At 43.3% G+C, this 26,735-nt stretch overlaps 1 protein-coding gene across 1 annotated transcript; it reads left to right on the top strand.

Moving 5' to 3' along the window:
• Positions 1-3,960: 3,960 nt before the first annotated feature.
• pde6c (phosphodiesterase 6C, cGMP-specific, cone, alpha prime) lies at positions 3,961-26,394 on the top strand. The gene is made up of 22 exons (XM_064952910.1): positions 3,961-4,477; positions 5,910-6,062; positions 14,410-14,499; positions 14,781-14,921; positions 15,066-15,140; positions 15,253-15,320; positions 15,471-15,537; positions 15,645-15,692; positions 15,895-16,044; positions 16,149-16,292; positions 16,537-16,602; positions 16,723-16,869; positions 17,321-17,428; positions 18,639-18,748; positions 18,874-18,961; positions 20,159-20,259; positions 20,372-20,479; positions 20,612-20,675; positions 20,831-20,905; positions 21,024-21,107; positions 21,480-21,624; positions 24,542-26,394. The coding sequence occupies exons 1-22, from the start codon at positions 4,010-4,012 to the stop codon at positions 24,589-24,591; spliced, it is 2,550 nt and encodes an 849-aa protein (XP_064808982.1). The 5' UTR covers positions 3,961-4,009; the 3' UTR covers positions 24,592-26,394.
• Positions 26,395-26,735: the final 341 nt, after the last annotated feature.

Below are 26,735 nucleotides of genomic sequence, written 5' to 3'. Positions count from 1 at the left end.
AACATGAATGTGGTTCTGAATATAAACAGCCACACCTCCTCGTTTGGCATTTCTGTATTTTCTGTAGATGTTATAATCATGTATTGCTACCACGCTTTCATCAAAGGTATTATCTAAATGAGTTTCAGAGATTGTCATATGAATATCATCTGTTACTAGCAAATGATTGATTTCATGAACCTTGCATCTTAAGATACTTACTGGGATGCTTGATTGTTTTCATTGCTTTACTGGGAAGCTTAGCAGAAGTAGATATGCTCATGTTATTTATGTTAGTGCAGGGTACGCTGCACATAGTGGACTTCCTACTACAGTGCCTTGTGAAAGTATTCACCCCCTTCGCATTTTTCCTATTTTGTTGCCTTATAACCTGGAATTAAAATAGATTTTTTGGGGGGGTGGGTTCCTGGGTTCCTGCTGGTGTACAAAAAACTTTAAGTCACACCACAGATTCTCAATTGGATTGAGGTCTGGGCTTTGACTAGGCCATTCCAAGACATTTAAATATTTCCCCTTAAACCACTCAAGTGTTGTTTTAGTAGTATTCTTAGCGTCTGTCACATCTGCTCCTGCCACGCCCTCTCTTGTTCATCCAGTGTCTCCTTGACCTGCAGCCACTCACCCCGTACTCTCACTCTCTCTCTCTGTGTGTGTGATTGTGTGGGTGGAGACAGATGTGCTGGAGTCAGAGCAGATCCCCACCAGCTGTAACCAGTTCCAAAATCAAGACCTCTACAAATACTCAGTCCTGCCACTTCCACTCTGCCAGATCGTAATCTCTGCTCAGTCAGTTTATGCTTCTAGCTATTTGTTTTTATTCAAGATCCTGTTACCCTGCTGTGCCTTTTTCCCTGTCTGATGCTGTTTTTCCTCTCCACTACAGTTTCGCCACTCTGAATCTGGTCCCTGTCTCCTGTTTCACGTCTCACCACCCTGCTATACTGTTCTGGCTTCGGCACACTACTACTCCCTTGGATTCAACTCCGAACCTGCTTACCCTGTCCCAATTCTTCCAACCTCAGCCTCCACATCTGGTTTCCTACATCCCACCCGAGCTTCCCCTGGCCTGCACTCCATCTCTCCCTGTTTTGCAATAAATACCTTGGTTAATTCTTCCCAGTTTCCTCGTCTGATTCTGCTCTTGGGTTCCCTGTGCCGCTCCACCTAACAGGGTCATTGTCCTGCTGGAAGGTGAACATCTGTCCCAGTCTCAAGTCTCTGGAAGACTGAAACAGGTTTCCCTCAAGAATTCCCCTGTATTTAGCGCCATCCATCATTCCTTCAATTCTGATCAGTTTCCCAGTCCCTGCTGATGGAAAAACATCCCCACAGCATGATGCTGCCACCCCCATGCTTCACCGTGGGGATAGTGTTCTCGTGGTGATGAGAGGTGTTGGGTTTGCGCCAGACATAGCATTTTCCTTGATGGCCAAAATGCTCAATTTGTCTCAACTGACCAGAGTATCTTCTTCCATATGTTTGGGGAGTCTCCCACATGCCTTTTGGCGAACACCAAATGTGTTTGCTAATTTTTTACTTTAAGGAATTAGCTTTTTCTGGCCACTTCTGTAAAGCCCAGCTCTGTGGAGTGGACAGCTTAAAGTGGTCCTATGGACAAATACTCCAATCTCCACTGTTTGAGCTTTGCAGCTCCTTCAGGGTTATTTTTGGTCTCTTTGTTGCCTTTCTGATTAATGCCCTCCTTGCCTGGTCCATGAGATTTGGTGGGCGGCCCTCTCTTGGTACTTTTCCACAACTTTGTCCCTGACCTGTTTGGAGAGCTCCTTGGTCTTCATGGTGCCGCTTGCTTGGTGGAGCCCCTTGCTTAGTGGTGTTGCAGACTCTGGGGCCTTTCAGAACAGGTGTATATATACTGAGATCATGTGACACTTAGATTGCACACAGGTGGACTTTATTTAATTCTGAAGGTCATTGGTTGCACCAGATCTTATTTAGGGGCTTCATAGCAAAGGGGGTGAAAAAAACACACTCACAGGCCGGATTTGACGGCCGCCTGTTGCTACCCCTGCCGTAAACGCATCATGAGCCTGTCTTAATCCCACATGTGAAATTAGACAAGGGAACTTTGTCCGTCCTGTCTTGCCAGACAATCTAATAAAAGCACACCTTTGTTTGGACCATCTTTATCAGATCTCTAATTTTCCTCACTTAGCAAGGCTTCCAGATTGCCCTATGAGGACAGTGAGATTAAGAGAATTAAGATAAAATACTTCTACCAACATTGTTGTCACGACTTCTGCCGAAGTTGGTCCCTCTCTCTACTCGTTCGGGCGACGTTCGGCGGTCGACGTCACCAGCCTTCTAGCCATCGCCGATCCACTTTTCATTTTCCATTGATTTTGTCTTGTCTTCCATCACACCTGGTTCCAATTCCATCTATTACATGTTGTGTTTTTAACCCTCTACCCCCCACCCCCCACCCCACCCCATGTCCTTGTCCGGAATTGCTTCTTGTCATGCTTGTGCACGGTATGCTGGTGATTACCGGGGTTTGTTTGACACATTTCATGTATTGTTCTGTTGACGGTGGTTTTATGTTGATTAAACAACACCGGTGTAAATCAGTTTTTGCTTTCCTGCGCCTGACTTCTCTGCCGCCAGTATGCACCCCATTACAATTGTGGACATAATGTCTAGGTGTTTTTTGTTCTGCAGTATGTTTATCACACTTGAACCATACCAAGACTAAAATGAGCTGGGTTCATTGTCGGGTTCACCTAGTGGTCATGATATGGGCTGTACCAAATGTTTGATGTATTATAATAATTGATTATGCTTATGTTGTATTAAAAGACGGTGAGGGGTTATAAGACCCTGCCCTCCTTACATTTATAGGATCCTAGACTACAGATTAACAATATATATTCATTATAGAGGTTTGGTATTGTTCCACAGTTGTTTTCATGTCTCTCTGCCTCTTATAAAGAGCCACCTCTGAGAAATGTGTGACTGAGACAGAACTCTGCAGGGGAGTGTAGGAGACTAGTCAGACATTCCACAATATATCAACTTTGGGGAGTGGACATTTATTGCCTAGGCCTTAGAAAACACTGTAACTATTGTAATTCTCTTGCAAGTTTATATAGCTGTTTATGCATGGGCTTGGTTTGGTGAGTAGAAGGTAATGGCGTATGCAGTGGCATCACAAGGGCTGGACTTCGGGTTTAATAAAATAACTTGGGACCTTTTATATTTTTCAGAACTTACTCGGGAACATGTGCATGTTCCTGCTGTCAACTTCTGTCTGCAATTGCATTAATAAAGGTTTTTTAATGAATGAATTAAAGATATTGTCAGCATGCTAGTTTCACCAATGAGCCAATGATTGACAAGGAACGAACCCCAACAACATTATAGAGGGAACTGATTTAATTGAGCTCTTTTTTGAATTGCTTCACTGATGCTATTACTCAATTGGCTTCAGTTTGACTGGAAATATAGCGTAGGGTATTCTTATGAACATACATCACTGTGAGAGAGAGTTCTGCAGCTGGAATATTTGCTTGGAACTATAGTGGGGAACTGAAGCATTGTTCTTCAAGGTCAACTGTCCAAAAATGTCCTACTCTGTGGGCCAATTGGGTAAAAAGTCTATTGATGAGTCAACCATTTTGTCCCAAAATGAACTTTCTATACCACAGCTGCAGTAAGAGATAGAGCTCCAACAACCTGCCTCCCTTGCCTCAGATTGGATTGTCCAATATAAAATGATCTGTGTTGGGATTTGCAGGTTAAGAAAGCTTAAGGGCTTTAATTTCATGACGTCACATTAATTAGCGGACACTTTGATCCTTTCAGCCTGTAAGCCACCACATTCAGTCAGCTTGTAGCGTAGTACAGGACGTTTTGGTGATTTGTCTGGGACCACAGCAGAGGATGCACGTCGGCGCAAACGGAGGCCACTAACTAAGCACCTTTTACACTTCCCTTTCGACTTTCCCGTGTGATGCGTCTGTAAGAGAAGGGAGGGAAAAGCAAACAATTCAAAATGGGAGACAAGGATAGTGTGGAAAAGTACCTGGAGAACAATCCCCAGTTCGCTAAAGAGTACTTTGATAAAAAGTTGCGCCCCGAATTAATCTCGACAGCATTCACAGAAAATCTTGAGATCAAAGATCCGACTTCGTTCAAAGATATCTCCCAAATTCAGGAGGCCAACCTCATCTTTGACCTTGTCAAAGAAATGCAATCAGAAATCGTTATGGAAAAAGCATTGCACAAGGTCCTGCAGAGAGTTTGCATGATTTTGAACGCCGACCGGTGCAGTTACTTTGATCTTCGATCTAGAAACGGAATACCTGAGCTTACAACGATGCTCTTCAATGTCACCCCTAGCACCAAATTTGAGGAGAACCTTGTCAACCCCACTGGTGAGATTGTGTTTCCAATCGATATGGGTGTAGTTGGATACACAGCGCATTCCAAAAAGATGCAAAACATTCCGGATGTTACCAAGGTGAGTGCCATTGTCAGCAGGTGCCCACCCGCTAAAGTGTGTGTAAAGATTGTACATACGCCACCAAAGCACCCATAACATGTCCAAAAGCAGTCGCAGTTTACACACAATTGTTTGTGTCAGATCTAAATTCTTAAAAATGTATTTTGTTTCTCACATCGGTTAGACATTTTAATTGATGCAGATTTGAGAAGATAGTTAAAGAAATATAAAGTGTTCATGCATGTCTCTGAAGGAGTAGGCCCATGAAGTTTAATGATTGTTATCTGTGTGCTATTGTTGTTAAATTCACTTGATGGATTTCTTGAAGGTGTTGCCTAATAGTTTTGATTATCCAGAAGTCTGACCAAGGCAAACGTCCTAGTCTGATTAGGTCTACAGTAAAGTCAGCTTCAACAAGTATAAGTGAATTTACAAGTATGATGGAATGAGGGATTCATTCTAAATGTTAATGTTGACCACTGAGTTTCTACAATAAAATTGTGATTTTAATGGCTGTTATTCCGCTGTGTAGTGCAGAAAATTGCTTTTACCTCCAGAAGCCCTACAAGTGTCATTATGTGGTTGATTTGCTAATTGAATACATTAATGTATTATATATACTTGTATAATTTAATTCAAGTCATCATGATAATATATTGTATCATATTCAAAACAAAAATGTCCAGTTGTATGACTGCAAAGATGTTGACGTTACAGTATGGATGACTGAAGAGAAAGCAGGTTGACATTTATTGTCATAAATTTTGCCCTGGAGGCAAACTGAGCGAGTTCTGCGAGATGGGCCAGCTGCAAAGTCAAAATTGGCTATATCGTACAAATTCATTAAACTAAAATGTGCTTTTTGGACATAATTTACAGTAAGGTTAGGGTTAGGCATTAGTGTAAGCAGTGTGGTTAAGGTTGGGGTGAGGTTTACATTTGTGGCTGTGCCAGCTAGTGACCATTCTGCAGAGCTGCCTCCAGGACAAGATTCATGACAATAAATGCCAACCAGCTAAAACAAATCTGTATTTGCAATTGGTCAACATACTGTAGATTACTGGATGAACACCCTTATTACATGTATAAATTAACTACAGAATTCAAGTAGGGGTTCAATCTATGCTTTTTTTAGCCAGTGTATGTCCATAATGTTTCTCGTTTGATTAGCCCATGATATTTTCATTGATTGAAAATCATCTTTATTACTTTTAAGACAATGGTTATAGAATTGGGCCATTCACATGACATCCATTATGTGCAGGCTGCAAAAACCATAGCTAGCAGGGGTCATTTATTTAATCAAGCGACTGTTAATTGTACTCAATAGGCCTTTCCACATGGCATTATCTTAGCCCAGGGCTAAGGAGACTGTTAGCCCTGGGCTTTATTGCAGTGTGAACGTAGCTAATGTCTTGATCCAATATACTCTTTTCTTTTTCACTTCCAGAATAACCGCTTCAGTGACTTTGTGGACAAGCAGACAGGATACAAAACCAAAAACATGCTCACATACCCCATCATGGCTGACAAAGAATGCCTTGGTGTTGTAATGGCACTAAACAAAATTGGGGCCGAAGAATTCTCAAAAGCCGACGAGGAAGTAAGTCCTGAGCTCTCAAAAGAAAAATAACAGTCTTAGAAAGGTTTCTCCGTGTTAGTAATTATGGGAATATTTTTTTTTTTAAATGTACAATTAATATATAATAGCACAATTCACACAGCACATGATGTATACAGATACTGTATAACCTATATTACCCCAGTAATCAATATTCATGATGTTAAGTCCCCTATTTGGGTGGTTCTGGATCGGTTCCGACTGACATTTTGGTGGACAAATCGCACTGTGAACGTCGTAGGGTCCCGTGTCTTATAGTGTCAGAAAGCCCCATATCTCCGTAGTAAAAAAAAAACACTAATCTAAATAAAAAAAACATGAAATCCAAGTTCCAAAATCAGATAGGATTTTTCTATTTACATTTTAGTCATTTAGCAGAAAATCTTATCCAGGGAGACTTACAGTGGTGAGTGCAAACATTTTCATACTGGTCCCCGGTGGGAATCGAACCCAAAAAACTTGGCATTGGATGTGCTATACTCTATCAAGTGAGCCACTCAGAATCCTGTAGAAATTCAATGTTTTTTTTCTCCGATATGATTTTGTTGGCTGGCATAACATTACATTCTTAAAAAATATATTTTGTTTACCCCTTTTCTCCCCAATTTCGTGGTATCCAATTGTTAGTTGTTACTATCTTGTCTCATCGCTACAACACCCGTACGGGCTCGGGAGAGACGGTCAAAAGCCATGCTTCCTCCGAAACACAACCAAACCAAGCCGCACTTCTTCTTAACATAGCACGCATCCAACCCGGAAGCCAGCCGCACCAATGTGTCAGAGGAAACACGGTGCACCTGGCGACGTGGTTAGTGTGCACTGCACCCGGCCCGCCACAGGAGTCGCTAGTGCGCGATGAGACAAGGATATCCCTACTGGCCAAACCCTCTCTAACCCGGACGACGCTAGGCCAATTGTGCATCGCCCATGGACCTCCTGGTCGCGGCCTGGGCTCGAACCCAGTCAATTATCTTCAGGTTTTTTATTTCCCTCTCCCTATCCCAACATCAAGAGGACAAAGGGAGTGTTCCCTTTTCTGTATGCATAGCTGACAAATATACAGTTGAAGTTGGAAGTTTACATACACTTAGGTTGGAGTCATTAAAACTCGTTTTTCAACCACTCCACAAATTTCTTGTTAGCAAACTATAGTTTTGGTAAGTCGGTTAGGACATCTACTTTGTGCATGACACAAGTCAGTTTCCAACAATTGTTTACAGACAGATTATTTCACTTATAATTCACGGTATCACAATTCCAGTGGGTCAGAAGTTTACATACACCAAGTTGACTGTGCCTTTAAACGGCTTGGAAAATTCCTGAAAATTATGTCATGGCTTTAGAAGCTTCTGATCATCATTTGAGTCAATTGAAGGTGTACCCGTGGATGTATTTCAAGTCCTACCTTCAAACTCAGTGCCTCTTTGCTTGACATCATGGGAAAAACTAAAGAAATCAGTCAAGACCTCAGAAAAAAATTGTAGACCTTCACAAGTCTGGTTCATCCTTTGGAGCAATTTCCATACGCCTGCAGGTACCACGTTCGTTCATCTGCACAAACAATAGTACACAAGTATAAACAGCATGGGACCACACAGCCATCATTCCGCTCAGGAAGGAGACACGTTCTGTCTCCTAGAGATGAACATACTTTGGTGCAAAAAGTGCAAATCAATCGCAGAACAACAGCCAAGGACCTTGTGAAGATGCTGGAGGAAACAGGTGCAAAAGTATCTATATTCACAGTAAAACAAGTCCTATATCGACATAAACTGAAAGGCCGCTCAGCAAGGAAGAAGCCACTGCTCAAAAACCGCCATAAAAAAGCCAGACTACGGTTTGCAACTGCACATGGGGACAGTTCTGATGAAGCAAAAATAGAACTCTTCGGCCATAATGACCATCTATATTTTGGAGGAAAAGGGAGAGTCTTGCAAGCCGAAGAACACCATCCCACCCGTGAAGCACGGGGGTGGCAGCATCATATTGTGGGGGTGCTTTGCTGCAGGAGGGGCTGGTGCACTTCACAAAATAGATGGTATCAAGAATCAAAAATCAAATCAAATGTATTTGTCACATACACATGGTTAGCAGATGTTAATGCGAGTGTAGCGAAATGGTTGTGCTTCTAGTTCCAACAACGCAGTAATAACCAACGAGTAATCTAACCTAACAATTCCAAAACTACTACCTTATACACACAAGTGTAAAGGGATAAAGAATATGTACATAAAGATATATGAATGAGTGATGGTACAGAACAGCATAGGCAAGATGTAGTAGATGGTATAGGGTACTGTATAAACATATGAGATGAGTAATGTAGGGTATGTAAACAAAGTGGCATAGTTTAAAGTGGCTAGTGATACATGTATTACATAAAGATGCAGTAGATTATATAGAGTACAGTATATACATATACATATGCGATGAGTAATGTAGGGTATGTCAACATATTAAGTAGCATTGTTTAAAGTGACTAGTGATATATGTTTACATCAATTTCCATTATTAAAGTGGCTTGAGTTGAGTCATTGTGTTGGCAGCAGCCACTCAATGTTAGTGGTGTTTAACAGTTTGATGGCCTTGAGATAGAAGCTGTTTTTCAGTCTCTCGGTCCCTGCTTTGATGCACCTGGACTGACCTCGCCTTCTGGATGATAGCGGGGTGAACAGGCAGTGGCTCAGGTGGTTGTTGTCCTTGATGATCTTTATGGCCTTCCTGTGACATCGGGTGGTGTAGGTGTCCTGGAGGGCAGGTAGTTTGCCCCCGGTGATGCGTTGTGCAGACCTCACTACCCTCTGGAGAGCCTTACGGTTGTGGGGGGAGCCGCTGCCATTCCAGGCGGTGCTACAGCCCGACAGGATGCTCTCGATTGTGTCTGTAGAAGTTTGTGAGTGCTTTTGGTGACAAGCCGAATTTCTTCAGCCTCCTGAGGTTGAAGAGGCGCTGCTGCGCCTTCTTCACGACGCTGTCTGTGTGCGTGGACCAATTCAGTTTGTCTGTGATGTGTACGGCGAGGAACTTAAAACTTACTACCCTCTCCACTACTGTCCCGTTAATGTGGATAGGGGGGTGTTCCCTCTGCTGTTTCCTGAAGTCCACAATCATCTCCTTTGTTTTGTTGACGTTGAGTGTGAGGTTATTTTCCTGACACCACACTCCGAGGGCCCTCACCTCCTCCTTGTAGGCCGTCTCGTCGTTGTTGGTAATCAAGCCTACCACTGTAGTGTAGTCCGCAAACTTGATGATTGAGTTGGAGGGTGCATGGCCACGCAGTCGTGGGTGAACAGGGAGTACAGGAGAGGGCTCAGAACGCACCCTTGTGGGGCACCAGTGTTGAGGATCAGCGGGGTGGAGATGTTGTTACCTACCGTCACCACCTGGGGGCGGCCCGTCAGGAAGTCCAGTACACAGTTGCACAGGGCGGGGTCGAGACCCAGGTTCTCGAGCTTGATGAGTTTGGAGGGTACTATGGTGTTATGCCGAGCTGTAGTCGATGAACAGCATTCTCACATAGGTATTCCTCTTGTCCAGATGGGTTAGGGCAGTGTGCAGTTTGGTTGCGATTGCGTCGTCTGTAGACCTATTTGGGTGGTAAGCAAATTGGAGTGGGTCTAGGGTGTCAGGTAGGGTGGAGGTGATATGGTCTTTGACTAGTCTCTCAAAGCACTTCATGATGACGGAAGTGAGTGCTACGGGGCGGTAGTCGTTTAGCTCCGTTACCTTAGCTTTCTTGGGAACAGGGACAATGGTGGCCCTCTTGAAGCATGTGGGAACAGCAGACTGGGATAAGGATTGATTGAATATGTCCGTAAACACACCAGTCAGCTGGTCTGCGCATACTCTGAGGATGCGGCTGGGGATGCCGTTTGGGCCTGCAGCCTTGCAAGGGTTAACATGTTTAAATGTTTTACTCACCTCGGCTGCAGTGAAGGAGAGTCCGCAGGTTTTGGTAGCGGGCCGTGTCAGTGGCACTGTATTGTCCTCAAGGCGGGCAAAAAGTTATTCAGCCTGTCTGGGAGCAAGACATCCTGGTCCGCGATGGGGCTGGTTTTCTTTTTGTAATCCGTGATTGACTGTAGACCCTGCCACATACCTCTTGTGTCTGAGCCGTTGAATTGCAACTCTACTTTGTCTCTATACTGATGGCTTAGCTTGTTTGATTGATTGCCTGATGGAGGGAATAGCTACACTGTTTGTATTCGGTCATGTTTCCGGTCACCTTGCCCTGGTTGAAAGCAGTGGTTCGCACTTTCAGTTTCACGCGAATGCTGCCATCAATCCACAGTTTCTGGTTTGGGAATGTTTTAATCATTGCTATGGGTACAACATCATCAATGCACTTTCTAATGAACTCACTCACCGAATCAGTGTGTTTGTCAATGTTGTTTATTTTTTTTATTTAATATTTTACCCCGTTTTCTCCCCAATTTCATGGTATCCAATCGCTCTCATCACTACAACTCCATGTACAGGCGAGACGAAGGTTGAAAGTCATGCGTCCTCCAATACAAAAACAAACCAAGCCGCACTGCTTCTTAACACAGCGCGCATCCAACCCCTCCCTAACCCGGGCGACGCTAGACCAATTGTGCGTCGTCCCACAGACCTCCCGGTCGCAGCCGGTTGCGACAGAGTCTGGGCGCGAATCCAGAGTCTCTGGTGGCACAGCTGGTGCTGCAGTACAGCACCCTTAACCACTGCGCCACCCGGGAGGCCCTATAATGTTGTTGTTGGACGCAATGCGGAACATATCCCAATCCACGTGATCGAAGCAGTCTTGAAGCGTGGAATCATATTGGTCGGACCAGCGTTGAACAGACCTGAGCGCGGGAGCTTCTTGTTTTAGTTTTTGTCTGTGGGCTGGGAGCAACAAAATGGAGTCGTGGTCAGCTTTTCCGAAAGGAGGCCGGAGGAGGGCCTTATATGCGTCGCGGAAGTTAGAATAACAATGATTAGGGTTTTACCAGCTCTGGTTGCGCAATCGACATGCTGATACAATTTAGGCAGTCTTGTTTTCAGATTAGCCTTGTTAAAATCCCCAGCTACAATGAATGCAGCCTCAGGATATGTGGTTACCAGTTTGCATAGAGTCAAATAAAGTTCGTTCAGGGCCATCGATGTGTTTGCTTGGGGGGGAATATATACGGCTGTGATTATAATCGAAGAGAATTCCCTTGGTAGATAATACAGTCGACATTTGATTGTGAGGAATTCTAAGTCAGGTGAACAGAAGGACTTGACTTCCTGTATGTTGTTATGATCACACCAGGCTGAGGCTGGAAAATTATGTGGATTTATTGAAGCAACATCTCAAGACATCAGTCAGGAAGTTGAAGCTTGGTCGCAAATGGGTCTTCCAAATGGACAATGACCCCAAGCATAGTTCCAAAGTTGTGGCAAAATGGCTTAAGGACAACACAGTCAAAGTATTGGAGTGGCCATCACAAAGCCCTGACCTCAATCCTATAGAAAATTTGTGGGCAGAACTGAAAAAGCGTGTGCAGCAAGGAGGCCTACAAACCTGACTCAGTTACACCAGCTTTGTCAGGAGGAATGGGCCAGAATTCACCCAACTTATTGTGGGAAGCTTGTGGAAGGCTGTCCGAAACATTTGACCCAAGTTCAACAATTTAAAGGCAATGCTGCCAAATTCTAAATGAGTGTATGTAAACTTCTGACACACTGGGAATGTGATGAAAGAAATAAAGTTGACAAAAATAATTCTCTCTACTATTATTCTGACATTTCACATTCTTAAAATAAAGTGGTGATCCTAACTGACCTAAGACAGGGAATTTCTACGAGAATTAAATGTCAGGAATTGTGGAAAAACTTGGTTTAAATGTATTTGGACAAGGTGTATGTAAACTTCCAACTTCAACTATATAAAATGAAATAAATGCTTATCTTTGTGCTACTGTACCTAAACAGTTATTTTCCTTCTACTTTTTATTTGCATATAAGGAATGTAAAGATTCTGTACATTCTAAGGGGAAAACCCCCCCAAACATCTCATGTTATTGTAACATTGTCTATAGTATTGTATGTCATATTGTAATGTCTAATTCAAAGACACGAAGTTGCATGAATAAGCATCATATCAAATAACTCAAGTGATTTTTGGAGAGTTTGTTGAAAAAGGTGTACTGTATTGGTGGTCAGACTGTAAATGAACTTACAGCCTTGAATATCTCCCATATTGTGGTGGTGAATAAAACTGAAATTAATATACAACAGTTGCTTTTTGTACTGAAACAAATGACAACAAACTATCATTTAATGGGTTCAATTAAGAAAATATGTTCTACTAGGATTCTGATTGGGGTGACAAGATATTACAATCCTATAGGAATGTTTGGTATCGATAATTCCCCATGGGATTCAATGGAGAAACGCATTTTTGATATCAATAATTCCATTGTTTATATAAATAAATCAGGTTGCTCTCGATGGTGCAGCTGTTGAACCTTTTGAGGATCTGAGGACCCATGCCAAATCCTTTCAGTCACCTGCGGGGGAATAGGCTTTTTTGTGCCCTCTTCACGACTGTCTTGGTGTGCTTGTTAGTTTGTTGGTGATGTGGACGCCAAGGAACTTGAAGCTCTCAACCTGCTCCACTGCAGCCCTGTCGATGAGAATGGGGGTGTGCTCAGTCCTCCTTTTTCTTTGTCTTGATCACGTTGAGGGAGAGGTTGTTGTCCTGGCACCACACGGCCAGGTCTCTGACCTCCTCCCTATAGACTGTCTCATCGTTGTCGGTTGCCAGGCCTAACACTTTTGTGTCATCGGCAAACTTGATGACGGTGATGGAGTCGTGCCTGGCCAAGAAGTCATGAGTGAACAGGGAGTACAGGAGGGGACTGAGCATGCACCCCTGAGGGGCCCCCCTTGTTGAGGATCAGCGTAGCAGATGTGTTGTTCCCTGCCCTCACCATCTGGGGGTGGCCCATCAGGAAGTCCAGGATCCAGTTTCAGAGGGATGTGTTTAGTCCCAGGGTCCTTAGCTTAGTGATGAGCTTTGAGGGCACTATGGTGTTGAATGCTGAGCTGTAATCAATGAATAGAATAGTCCAGGTGGGAATGGGCAGTGTTGAGTGCAATAGAGATTGCATCATCTGTGGATCTGTTGGGGCGGTATGCAAATTGGAGTGGGTCTAGGGTTTCTGGGATGATGGTGTTGATATGAGCCTATACCAGCCTTTCAAAGCACTTCATGGCTACAGACATGAGTGCTACGGGTCGGTAATCATTTAGGCAGGTTACCTTAGTGTTCTTGGGCACAGGGACTATGGTGGTCTGCTTGAAACATGTTGGTATTACAGACTCAGTCAGGGACAGGTTGAAATTGTCAGTAAAGACACTTGCCAGTTGGTCAGCTCATGATCAGGATTACACGTACTGGTAATCCGTCTGGCCCTGCGGCCTTGTGTATGTTGACCTGTTTAAAGGTCTTACTCACATCGGTTATGGAGAGCGTGATCACACAGTCACCTGGAACAGCTGGTGCTCTCATGCATGTTTCAGTGTTACTTGCCTCGAGCGAGCATAGAAGTAATTTATCCCGCCTGGTAGGTATGTGTCACTGGGCAGCTCGAAGTCTGTAATAGTTTGCAAGCCCTGCCACATCCGACGAGCGTCAAAGCCGGTGTAGTACGATTCAATGTAATCATAGAGTTACGGGATCGTAAAATGACAGCCATCTCCATCAGCGTCATTATCAAATTATTATTGAATTATCCTGGTATGGAAACTTGATACATTTTCTGGAAAATAGTAATCCTTTAACTGTCACTAAGTATAATCATATTTATTTTACAGTTCTAAGAAATGTGAAATCTTGTATTAAGTCATTTATAATGTGATTGTTGCTATATTTAGAAAGCATTTCAGTCATTTCAAGCCCTAATGCCCCACTTTACCTAAATAGGAAGAAAATCATATACTGTACTTGAGCTTGTGTCCTACAAAGTGAGTACACCACAGCAATTAATAACTATTTTTACTAGAAAGGTGAGTTCCAGACCTTTATAAAACTATGCAACTTTACCATTTGTTGTTTATGACCAACTCATGAAAATTAAATACGTTTTGGTATGTCTATTTAGGCGGAAACAAATGTTTTGCCATATAATTCAACTGATTAAAAGCCACACTGATACTGCCACAAAACTATGAGGTTCTCTCTCGATCATGAGAAGTGGCGATACTGCATATTCAATGTTGCACGGTGTGTGGGATGTATGACATCAGTAGTCTGGACATCACCTCAGATGAATGCCTGTCTGCTGTACTGATGATTGATTTCATTGGATTTGGTTTTCAGCTCTGGAACAAGTACATGGTCTTTGCACACGTCATTGCCCTGCAGCATCACACTGCATATATGTTCAACGTGGAATCCAGGAGGAGTCAGGTAAGAATCCAGTGAACCCCATCATTCAACATGAGCTGTCCGTCAACTGTGTCAATCATGCTGGCCCTTGAATACAAAGACACAGTTCACCAGGGGAATTTTCTATTAGTGTCTGAAACAAGAATAAGATGATAAGATGAGTGGTATAATATATCAGTAATACATCAATGATAATCATAATATATCATCATATCAGTTAAAGTTTCCTGTACAGCCATGTTATTCCACTATAACAGTTTCCCTAAAGAAAATGATTAATTTTGCTCCATTTGTTTCACTAGGTACTTCTGTGGTCTGCCAGCAAAGTGTTTGAAGAGTTGACAGACATTGAGAGACAGTTCCACAAAGCTCTGTACACTGTGAGAATCTACCTCAATTGTGAAAGATACTCTGTGGGCCTCTTGGACATGACCAAAGAGAAGGTTTGCTACTAGTGTATAATATGCTGAGGCATATTGCTGTTTTGTCACTGTCTTGATATCGGTGCCATTTTGGATCTGCTCCCTCTGTGGTTGCTAAATGGATACACTGAAGTCCTGACTGCTGTCTTCCCTCTATTCATGCAGGAGTTCTACGATGAGTGGCCAGTGAAGCTGGGAGACGTACCGCCATACAGTGGACCAAAGACCCCCGACGGAAGGGTAAGGACCGATTTTCCTTTGATATGATTTTCGCCAAGCATTCTGCTCTTTCCTCTACTGCCTTGTCTATGGCACAATCACAGCCGGTGACTGTTGTTCTGTGCGTCTGCAGGAAGTCATCTTCTACAAGATTATTGACTATCTCTTAGAAGGACCCAAAGAGGAAATCAAAGTCATACCGTAAATACCAGTAGCTTCTTGTTAGAAATCATTCATTATTATTATTATTATTATTATTATTATTATTATGCTCTCTGAATGAACACAAAAAGTCTCAAAGTACCAAAACCTATCACTCACTCTCTTACTACCTCCCTCTGTTCCATGCAGGGGACCTCCAATTGACCACTGGGCCCTGGTCAGTGGGCTCCCCACCTATGTTTCTGAGAATGGCTTTGTAAGTTGATGTGAAAGAGTGCATGTAGTCCATACATTATCCACAAGCATGTAGGGCCTACTGTAGACAGGGATTTTACTGAAATAGGTCTTCTTCTTCCCCTGCAGATTTGTAACATGATGAATGTTGCCGCTGATGACTACTTCACCTTCCAGGTGAGGAGTCTGGGCCCCAATTGGATGGATGGTATTAGGTATAGGATGACCTTGGTGTTACAATATATTGAGTCCTCAGCAACACGTGCTATTTGAAGAGGACCACCAGCCCTCAGATTGGTGTTGTATTCCTAAAATGCAATATTCTGGGGATAATTCTCAAAGTGTTTACAAATCGACTTCATGCTGTTTTGTCTTTCAGAAAGAGGCTGTGGATGAGTCAGGTTTCGTCATCAAGAACGTCTTGTCCCTTCCCATCGTCAACAAAAAGGAAGAAATCGTGGGTATTGCCACTTTCTTCAACAGGAAAGATGGTAAACCATTTGATGAGCACGACGAACAGATCACTGAGGTGAGTGCATAGACATCAGTCATATCAACCACTTCACTCATAAATTCTGTCATGAGTTACATGTGAATGTATGAGGTGGTAAATGCCTGTCTGCATTGTTCCAGGCCCTCACTCAGTTCCTGGGATGGTCGGTGCTCAACTGCGACACGTACGACAGACTGAACAGGATGGAGTGGAGAAAGGACATCGCCCAGGAGATGCTCATGTGTCAGAGCAGATGCACTAACACTGAAATGCAGAGTATCCTGGTGAGACCTGAGACATGTTAGATTCATAGAGGAAACTAGCCTCATGGGACAAACCTTTGATACTCTTTTCTCTTTAAGCTATAAAAATAAAAATAAATATAAACAGAATTAGTGTGCGACTCTTTATTTTTTATAGCTCATAGTTGATCTGCCGTTAGTCAGGACCTCTACATAAAATAGTTTTCTCTGGGTGTGCGCCAGCTCATGTTTTTTTATTTTATTTCACCCCTTTCTCTTTCCACAGAACACAAAGGAGAAGTTTGATGCCGAACCAGAGGACTGTGACCAGAAAGAGATGTACAAGCTCTTGGTAAGACCATGTATAAGACTGTCAGTGAAAGTGGGTAGAGACACAGTGATAATGTAGCCCAGAGTGGTGTTTTGAATGATCAATCAATAAATATATGGCTATTATTTTGCCCTTCTGTAGAGATCGAACTGCCCCGTGGCCATAGACGTAGACCTGCTGCTGTTCTCCTTCAGTGACTTCCCTGTGACAGAGCACGGCCTTATCATGTGTGGAATTCGCTGCTTCTTTGAGCTGAATGTGGTGGAGAAGTTCAAAGTGCCCGCAGAGGTCAGTCATGAAGCCCCTGGCTAGTAAAACAATCATATTCATTTCAGAGTTATCTATTTTGTTGTGACCTCAGCATTATACATTACGTGTCCCCAGAATGCATGCAATGTATGTACTGTACATGACTCAATATATTAACAAAGCTTTTGCCTTTTTGGTATCTAATTTATTTTGTTGAGCCTAATGTTTTCCAAATACAAGGCCATGTCCTACTGGTTTGGTCAAATAGAGCAGTGGTTCCCAACCAGGGGCACTAGGACCATCCACTACTTGAGAAGACTCATGAGACCATAGGCCTACTGGTAAAATGCACATGAGGGGGTACTTCAGGGGTACTCCGGGCAGAGAAACATTCTGTTGGTGGTAATGTAACCGAAAAAGGTTGGGAACCACTGATATAGATCATTAGTAAAGTCATGGCTAATTGTTTCCTCTCCACATGTACAACCAGACCCTGACCCGATGGATGTACACTGTCCGGAAAGGTTACCGTGACATCACCTACCACAACTGGAGACACGGCTTCAATGTGGGCCAGACCATGTTCTGTCTTCTACAGGTGAGTCCCTCTACTCCTTCAGTACCAATAATACCACCTGATACCTACAGTGCCATGAACAATTATTTTCCCCCTTTCTGATTTTCTCAATTTGTTCATATTTTTGATACTGTTAACAGATCTTCAACTGAAATGTAATATTAAATAAAGGGAACCTGAGTTCACTCTTCCATACAGAACTGCTTTAACTCAGCAACATTTGTGGGTTTTCAAGCATGAATTAGTCGTGTCTAGTCCTGCCACAAAATCTCAATTGGGATTAGGTCTGGACTTTCACTAGGCCATTGCAAAACTTCACATTTGTTACTTTTGAACCATTTTCATGTGGACTTGATTGTGTGTTTTGGATCATTGTCTTGCTGCATGACCCAGCTGCGCTTCAGTTTCAGCTCACATACGGATGGCCTGACATTCTCCTGTAGAATTCTCTGACACAGAGCAGAATTCATGGTTCCTTCTATTAAGGCAAGTCATCCAGGTCCTGAGGCAGCAAAGCATCCCCAAACCATCACACTACCACCACCATGCTTGACTGTTGGTATAAGGTTCTTATTGTGGAATGCAGTGCTTGGTTTTCGCCAGACATAATGTCCAAAACGTGGAAAACGTTGACTCAAGATGGTCGAAAAGCACCTTGAAGCACCTGGATGATCATCAAGACTCTTGAAAGGAAGTTCTATGGACAGATGAGTCAAAAGTATAACTTTTTGGATGACATGGGCACCACTATGCCTTTGGTTGGAGTCATTGCAGCATAAGGTGGCACAACCAGTGTAAGGGGGGCAATTACTTTTCCCCACAGGGGCATTGGGTGTTGCATAACTTTGTTACTGAAATAAATATGAAATTGTTGTGTTATTTGTTCACTCAGGGTCCCTTCACCTAATAGTCGGTTTTGGTTGAAGATCTAATAACATTCTGTATCGAAAAATATGCAAAAGTAGAGAAAATTAGAAATGGGGCAAATACTTTTCACTGCACTGTACATGGCTAAGTGTAGATTGTGCAGAATATCTGGACATTAAATCACCAAAAGAAGAGTAGTTCAAAGTTGCTATTTATTTAGAGAAACATTGATGATGCCAACCAAAGGCTGCCCACTAATGATAATTGACCTATCACCTGACACATCCATTTTGTTCGATAGTGGATCACCCCACCCCTCCCATTTTGTTTGATAATGAATCAGACCACCCTTTTGCTTCTTCAGACAGGCAGACTGAGGAAATATTACTCTGACCTGGATGCCTTCGCCATGGTGGCTGCTGCATTCTGCCACGATATTGACCACAGGGGGACCAACAACTTATACCAGACAAAGTAAGACCCCCTCTGTTTATCTACCTAACCACTCTCTAAATAATCACTGTTTAGTTGTCTGTTCTTGGTTTGGAAGGTGTTGTTTGCGGTCTAATGATTGTGTTACCGTTCTCTCTGACCTGCAGGAGTGGATCGCCTTTAGCCAAACTGCACGGATCCTCCATCATGGAGAGGCACCATCTGGAATATAGCAAGACGCTCATGGCTGAGGAGGTTCGAGACCCCGACTCCTGTTACGGTTGTGGCCAAAATGGCACCCTGTTCCCTATTACATTTGAGTAATTTAGCCAACGCTCTTATCCAGAGCGACTTACAGTAGTGAGTGCATACAATTTTGCCAGTTATCAGTTGCCGCCTTCATCCACCTTGCCAGCCGTTTGGGAGATAGGACTCCTGTATCCGCCTTGCCAGCCGTTTGGGAGATAGGACTCCTGTATCCGCCTTGCCAGCCGTTGAGGAGATAGGACTCCTGTATCCGCCTTGCCAGACGTTTGGGAGATAGGACTCCTGTATCCGCCTTGCCAGACGTTTGGGAGATAGGACTCCTGTATCCGCCTTGCCAGACGTTTGGGAGATAGGACTCCTGTATCCGCCTTGCCAGACGTTTGGGAGATAGGACTCCTGTATCCGCCTTGCCAGACGTTTGGGAGATAGGACTCCTGTATCCGCCTTGCCAGACGTTTGGGAGATAGGACTCCTGTATCCGCCTTGCCAGACGTTTGGGAGATAGGACTCCTGTATCCGCCTTTCCAGCCGTTTGGGAGATAAGACTCCTGTATCCGCCTTGCCAGACGTTTGGGAGATAGGACTCCTGTATCCGCCTTGCCAGACGTTTGGGAGATAGGACTCCTGTATCCGCCTTTCCAGCCGTTTGGGAGATAGGACTCCTGTATCCGCCTTGCCAGACGTTTGGGAGATAGGACTCCTGTATCTGCCTTTCCAGACGTTTGGGAGATAGGACTCCTGTATCCGCCTTGCCAGCCGTTTGGGAGATAGGACTCCTGTATCCGCCTTGCCAGCCGTTTGGGAGATAGGACTCCTGTATCCGCCTTGCCAGCCGTTGAGGACTTGTGGCTTTGTAATTGGAGTTGTCCATCTCCTGGACTGGCTGCACACCAGGGTTTGAGAGCCCAGTCTACCCTATATTTTCCTGTAACCCTGGGTGGGGGCCCTAACCGGGTGCTGTCAGCCGGAGCCAGCTGAGCCCGAGATTCGCGTGGGGCAGGGGCGTCACTCCCTGAGGTAGCATGCAAGGCAGAGCAGAGCAAAATAAGGGAAGTCAGAGCAAAGCAAGCATGGCAAAGCTATGCTACCCGCTACCCCTACATAGTGCACTACTTTTGGCCAGCGTTTGCATACAAGGTAATTGTGGGAGTTGAATTCTTACTTTTTTCTCTACTCCCCCTTCAGAGCCTGAACATTTTTGTGAATCTCCAGAAGCGCCAGTTTGAGACTGTACAGCACTTGTTTGACGTCTGCATCATCGCCACTGATCTGGCTTTATACTTCAAGTGGGTTTTTACAATTGTTATGGTCTCTGATATAGCTGCTTTTAAATATACTGAATTAGTATCACTTTTCATGTGTGCAATGTTCTAACTTGACTGTTGGTCTGGCCCCCAGAAAAAGAACAATGTTCCAGAATATTGTGAACGCCACTGAGCCAATGGAAACCGAGAAGGACAAAATCGAGCACATTTCCAACAACGCCATCAGGAAGGAAATTATCATGTGAGTAGGAATGTTATTCTTTCCTCCATCTCAGGGATTTACTACACTTGAGGCAGTTGTGCACATTGTCGCAGTTCTCGGTTTCTTACATAATATGAATTAATATAACGATATAACCTTCTTGTGTATCAGGGCCATGATGATGACAGGTTGTGACTTGTCTGCCATCACCAAACCATGGGAGGTCCAGAGCAAGGTGGATAATATTTCTGTCCACCATGTCATGAAACAAAACAACACAGCAAAGACATATATATATCCCAATTTCCTCAAGACAATATAGACCACAGGATGCTCTGATGTTTAAATGAGTACTGACACAATCTTTTCCATTAATTATCTACCTCCTAGGTGGCTCTAATGGTCGCAGCTGAGTTCTGGGAGCAAGGTGACTTGGAAAGGTCTGTTCTCGATCAGCAACCCATTGTGAGTTTGTGAAAACCCCTGTTTCTTTACAATATACTATATGTTTATAGAGTAATCACACATTTTTGTTCGTTCTCTGTTTGAGTTGATCTTCCCCATTAATTTCATTGATCCTCAGCCCATGATGGACAGAAACTGTGCAGCGGAGTTACCCAAGATGCAGTGCGGTTTCATTCAGTTTGTGTGTGCGTTCGTATACAAGGTAACTGCCTGGCTGGTTGAAACTCAACAAAGCCCTGTTTTGTGTCTTAATTCATTGGAATCTGTTGATTAGAAAGAACTCAGCTTGTGTAATTTGTCATTGGGTATAATGTTCTATCAATTGTTTTTGGAAACGGAATCATCCTTCGAAAAATAGATGAGATCAGTGTCTCTGTGAACCATCAATGTCATCTTCAGTGAGGAGGTCATCCAGTTTAGACCACCATGAGTGACCAGTAAGCCTATCCATCTTCAAGTTTGCATCAGCTGAACTCCACAGCGGGAATGTTTTTGCACTGTGAGGAATATGTCAGGTTGAGTGACAGTCCCGAGCACGAGAATGCTTGCAATAATGGGGCCTACTTGTGTGCAGGAATTCTCGAGGTTCCATGTAGAGATCACCCCAATGTTTGATGGGCTGAACAACAACCTAAAGAACTGGAAAGAGCTGGCCGACATCCACGCCGCCAAGATGGCGGCCATTGAAGAAGAGAAAAAGAAGCTTGAAGCACCAGCAGGTAACTTTTGAAATACAGTCAGGTCTCAGCCAAGAAATCAGGGTTGGAGTCAATTTTGAATGAAATTCAATTCAACCCATGAATTGAAATTCTATTTTGAATTGAATGTAACAAGAGTGTACACAACATTAGGAACACCTTCCTAATATTGAGTTGCAACCCCATTTGCCCTAAGAACAGCCTTAATTCATCAGGGCATGGACTCGTAAAGGGATGTTCCACAGGGATGCTGGCCCACGTTGACTCCAATGCTCCCCACAGTTGTGTCAAGTTGGCTGGATGTCCATTGGGTGGGGGACCATTCTTGATACACAAGGGAAACTGTTGAGCATGAAAAACCCAGCAGAATTGCAGTTCTTGACGCACTCAAAACAGTGCACCTGACACCCCTTAAATCTTTAACTTGCCCATTTTTTTATTTTAGTAGTCAAGTCAGTTAATAAGAACAAATTCCTATTTACAATGACGGCCTACCAGGAAACAGTGGGTTAACTGCCTTGTTCAGGGGCAGAACAACATATTTTGATATTGTCAGCTCAGGGATTCGATCCAGCAACTTTTCAGTTACTGGCCCAATGCTCTAACCACTAGGCTACCTGCCGCCTCAATCACCCTCTGAATGGCACACATGCACAATCCATGTCTCAATTGTCTCAAGGCTTAAAAAACCTTCTTTAACCGGTCTCCTTCCCTTCATCTACACTGATTGAAGTGGATTTAACAAGTGACCTCAATAGGGTTCAAAGATTTCACCTGGATTCACTTGGTTAGTCTACGTCATGGAAAGAGCACATGTTCCTAATGTTTTGTGCACTCAGTGTATGTGCACTCAATTTTTTAAAACATTTGTATAAGATCAGATGCACTATATCTACAAAAGTATGTGGACACCCCTTCAAACTAGTGGATTCGGCTATTTCAACCACACCCGTTGCTGACAGGTGTAAAAAAAATCTAGCAAACTTTTGCAGTAGAATGGACTTATTGAAGAGCTCAGTGACTTTCAACGAGGCACCGTCATAGGATACCACATTTCCTACAAGTGAGTTCGTCAAATTTATGGCCTTGCTAGAGCTGCCTAGGTCAACTGTAAGTGCTGTTATTGTGAAGTGGAAACGTCTAGAAGCAACAATGGCTCAGAAACAAAGTGGTAGGCCACACAAGCTCACAGAATGGGATCGACGGGGGCTGAAGCGTGTTGTGTGTAAAAAAATCATCTGTCCTCAGTTCCAAACGGCCTCTGGAAGCAACTTCAGCACAATAACTTTTCGCCGGGAGCTTTATGAAATGCGTTTCCATGGCCGAGCAGCCACACACATGCCTAAAATCACCATGCACAATGCCAAGCTGTCGGCTGGAGCAGTGGAAACGCGGTCTCTGGGGTGATGAATCAAGCTTCACCATCTGGCAGTCCGATGGACGAATCAGGCTTTGGCGGATGCCAGGAGAATGCTACCTGCCCAAACGCTTACTGCCAACTGTAAAGTTTGATGCAGGAGGAATAATGGTCTGGGGCTGTTTTTAAGGGTTCGTGCTCGGCCCCTTAGTTCCAGTGGAGGGAAATCTTAACGCGGCAGCATACAATGACATTCTAGACAATTCTGTGTTTCCAACTTTGTGGCAACAGTTTGGAGAAGGCCCTTTCCTGTTTCAGCATGACAATGCCTCCGTGCACAAAGCAAAGTCCATACAGAAATGGTTTGTCGAGTTCGGTGTGGAAGAACTTGACTGGCCTGCACAGAGCCCTGACCTCAACCCCTTTTGGTATTAATTGGTATGCCGACTGCGAGCCAGGCCTAATCGCCCAAAATCAGTGCCGACCTCACTAATGCTCTTGTGGCTGAATAGAAGCAGGTCTCAGCAGCAATGTTCCAACATCTAGTGGAAAGCATTCCCAGAAGAGTGGAGGCTGTTATAGCAGCAACGGGGGAACCAGCTCCATATTAATGACCATGATTTTGGAATGAGATGTTCGGAGAGCAGGTGTCCACATACTTTTTTTTAATCCCCCAAAGGGTGCTTAATAAAGTGATATAGTGATGTATAGAAGACATTAACCATAACATATTTATTGAATTAAATTTGCAGTTGCTACAACCATTTGTGGACTTATAAATTAATTATATATACCTATTGATTCTTGAAGAATATAACTTATAAATGCCTTATGAGCTTAGTTCAACTGTCCGAAACCAAAATATAATCTTGCTTTAATCCAATGTCTGTAAACAAAGTAAATGTAACAAACACTGCATAGCGTCAAAACATGGTAAAAAGTATATTTGTGATATCATAGATGGTCAGTCCTTGCATCCATAGCTCTGTTAATGAATTTCAGAGTGGTAACATTTCTCCAGGCCCATCCCTCAGCTTTTTACCATAACAGGGGTGGGGTGTACGCTTTGCTATTGTTTCAAGTGCTGATTGCCACTTTGATATAAATTATATTCTATTGTGGCCAATTATAATTCAACAATTGAATTAAAGGGCTATTTGCAGAATGGACCAAACCCTGCAAGAAACACTATTGTACAATCTCCCAAGAAATAGCAACACCGGTAAATAGCATACCATTCTTTTCGACACAGTGCCTAAAGTTTGTCCATGCACACAGATGCCAAGCCACCAGTGGCACAGCAGGCCACCGGACCATTTTTTTAGACAGGCCTGGGCTAAACATGTCAGACAGGGCTGAAAACGGACCGGCCCATCTGGAATTTGCCCAAAATGCCAGATGGCCAGTCCGCCCCTGAAGATAACTTAACTGAGGTATCAACAAACTAAGACCACCTTCTTACTCTTTATCTTGCTGCTTGCTGTCTTGCTATGAACACAAATCAATCTAAAAATTTGATTTGTCTTGTCGTGTATGTTGTTGCTGCTTGCTGCCTTGCTGTCCTGCTTTCTGTTTGAACAGTAGAGGAGGTAGCAGAGGTTGGAAAGTCCAAGACCTGCACCATCGCCTAACCTCCTGGATTGTGCCCCAGTCCCGGCCGTGTGGCAGAGGATCCCTGGGCGCAGCAAGCAGTCAGTGGGGAGACCGTGTGAAGATGTGTCCCTGTGTGGACTGACTTAATCACTTCCCCTCATTCTCAGGACTTGATAAGCCAATCCTGATGGATCGACACACTCATCGCAGATGTACCCGCAGCTCATGCATTACCATATCTTGACAGCGCACTTAAAGTAGAGCTTACCTTTCGCAGATAACTATAGGTACGACTTTATCAACAACTAACATAATCCAAGTAATGAAACAAACATTACATCTTAACATCTGTCAAGTGGCATATACTGTATTTAATATATTTAGACATGTATTCTGTTCTGGGAAATATCTCCCTGGACATTTGTATCCATACTCTGATGATCCATAAAGATATTAGGGGGACAGTTCAGTGGGCAAACTTTTATAACTGAGCTGTTTTATTAGAACAGGAAAAACTCAAACTTCTCAAACTTGAAACTTGTTTTAGCAAATGACAATTGACTTTACCCGAGGGCTAATATAATAGCAATGCTCAAAATGTGTACACACTCCTGAGCCTTGTGAGGTTGCATTTATGTTGATATGCAAAAGTATATATTTTTTGATTGTCAGAGATTTTCTACTTCATGTATTTTACAAGTGGAGCTGAGTCAGTTCAAAGCCTAAGTCTTTAGATTGTATGAACTGATATGGTTCGAAGTCACATTTGAGCATCAGGTATCCATTGCAAACTTTGTGTTCAATTTTAAACTGCACATTTCCCCCAATAACTTGAAAATGTAATATATATGACGATAATATATTGGTGTGTCATCAATTGCAATTCAATCATCTTTAAAAAGAAAATTGAGATGATGCTACTGTATCATCTATGTTTATGCTCCAAAGAAATGTAGTTCATCGCATATATGTAAAATATGTGAAAATGAAACCTACAATCCCCCCCTTCCCAAATTGTTGTGCTTGCTATTAGGAGGCAATCCTTGGTAAGGCTCCACCAGCGTTGTAAATATCTCCAGGTACCTGACCATAAGATGATTTGATGGGATTGAGTTTACTTGTCAGTCGGCTTTTGAGATCTGCACAGCTTGAAACTTTAAATACCCTACTTACTGTAGATAAAGCAGGCTACCGAAGTCTTATATCTACTGTGTGTGAAATGCACCATGTTTGTTCGATGGGGACAAGCCTGCAATGTGGCCTCAGTCAGACCAAAGTTCCTCTTCTCTTTGTTTGACCATTTGAGGCTTATTTGAGGACCGGTGTAAAAATGTATTTAAGCAACAATGAGAAAGTGAATTGCAACGGGATTTCCATAAAGAAAACCTCCTTAGAAATCCTGCCAAGCAATCTCCTTTTGACCTACTGTAACAGGTGGCCAAGACATCTGCGGAGACATCCATGAGTTGCCCTAAGCAGGAAACACAGGGCAGGCAAAGTTTGACTCCCTTGCTTATGCAACGTGCCCTCATTAAATCAATCAAGAGCAGTAATCCAATGAGGGTGGCTTTGACAGACACTCTTCATCTTAAATGGGTTCTCTGAATTTCTGTTCCTAGAGGTGCTAGGCAGGGCAGGCTGCTTGGGTTTGGGCTCCACAATGGGATAAGGCGAACGGTATGAGAAGCACTCTATTCTGCGCGTACGTTTAAAGGACACAAAATGTATATCTACTAATTCTATTGCGTTATCATTGAGAGATTAGAATTTGACATTTGATGTCTGATGAAAGGAATTCTACTGTATGTACGTGTCATGAGATGTAACATGATAACAAAATAAAGGCATTCATCGAAGTCTGTGGGATTCTTGTCACATTCTTTAAACTTGCCTACTGAATTGAACAATTTTACCCACTACCCTTGAAATGGAATAGCAAATTGATATACAGTAGACACAGGACTAACTTGAAACACTTTGGGGTAGACAGTCCTCATGACTCCTGTATCGTGCATGGAGATTACCCTATAAAGCTGGATTAGCCCTGGGAAAAGAAGATCAGCCAATTGCGCTGCTGTCGAGACCAATGCACTTTGACGCACTTTGAGTAAGCACCTTGAGCGATGCCTGCATGAGGTGTTTCCTGATCAATATCATCCCGTGTCATCATATACAGCCGTTA

Source organism: Oncorhynchus masou, chromosome 31 (genome assembly GCF_036934945.1).
Source record: "Oncorhynchus masou masou isolate Uvic2021 chromosome 31, UVic_Omas_1.1, whole genome shotgun sequence".
NCBI classification, from domain to species: Eukaryota; Metazoa; Chordata; class Actinopteri; order Salmoniformes; family Salmonidae; genus Oncorhynchus; species Oncorhynchus masou.
Note: the sequence above shows the minus strand (reverse complement) of the source record. Positions and strands in the feature narration are given on the sequence as shown.

Bases quoted from the DNA above. Each gene is read 5' to 3' on its own strand.
- pde6c (XM_064952910.1), top strand. From the start codon at position 4,010: ATGGGAGACAAGGATAGTGTGGAAAAGTACCTGGAGAACAATCCCCAG. The intron at 4,478-5,909 runs GTGAGTGCCATT...TTTCACTTCCAG, and splicing joins ACATTCCGGATGTTACCAAG to AATAACCGCTTCAGTGACTT. The intron at 15,141-15,252 runs GTAAGGACCGAT...GTGCGTCTGCAG, and splicing joins CAAAGACCCCCGACGGAAGG to GAAGTCATCTTCTACAAGAT.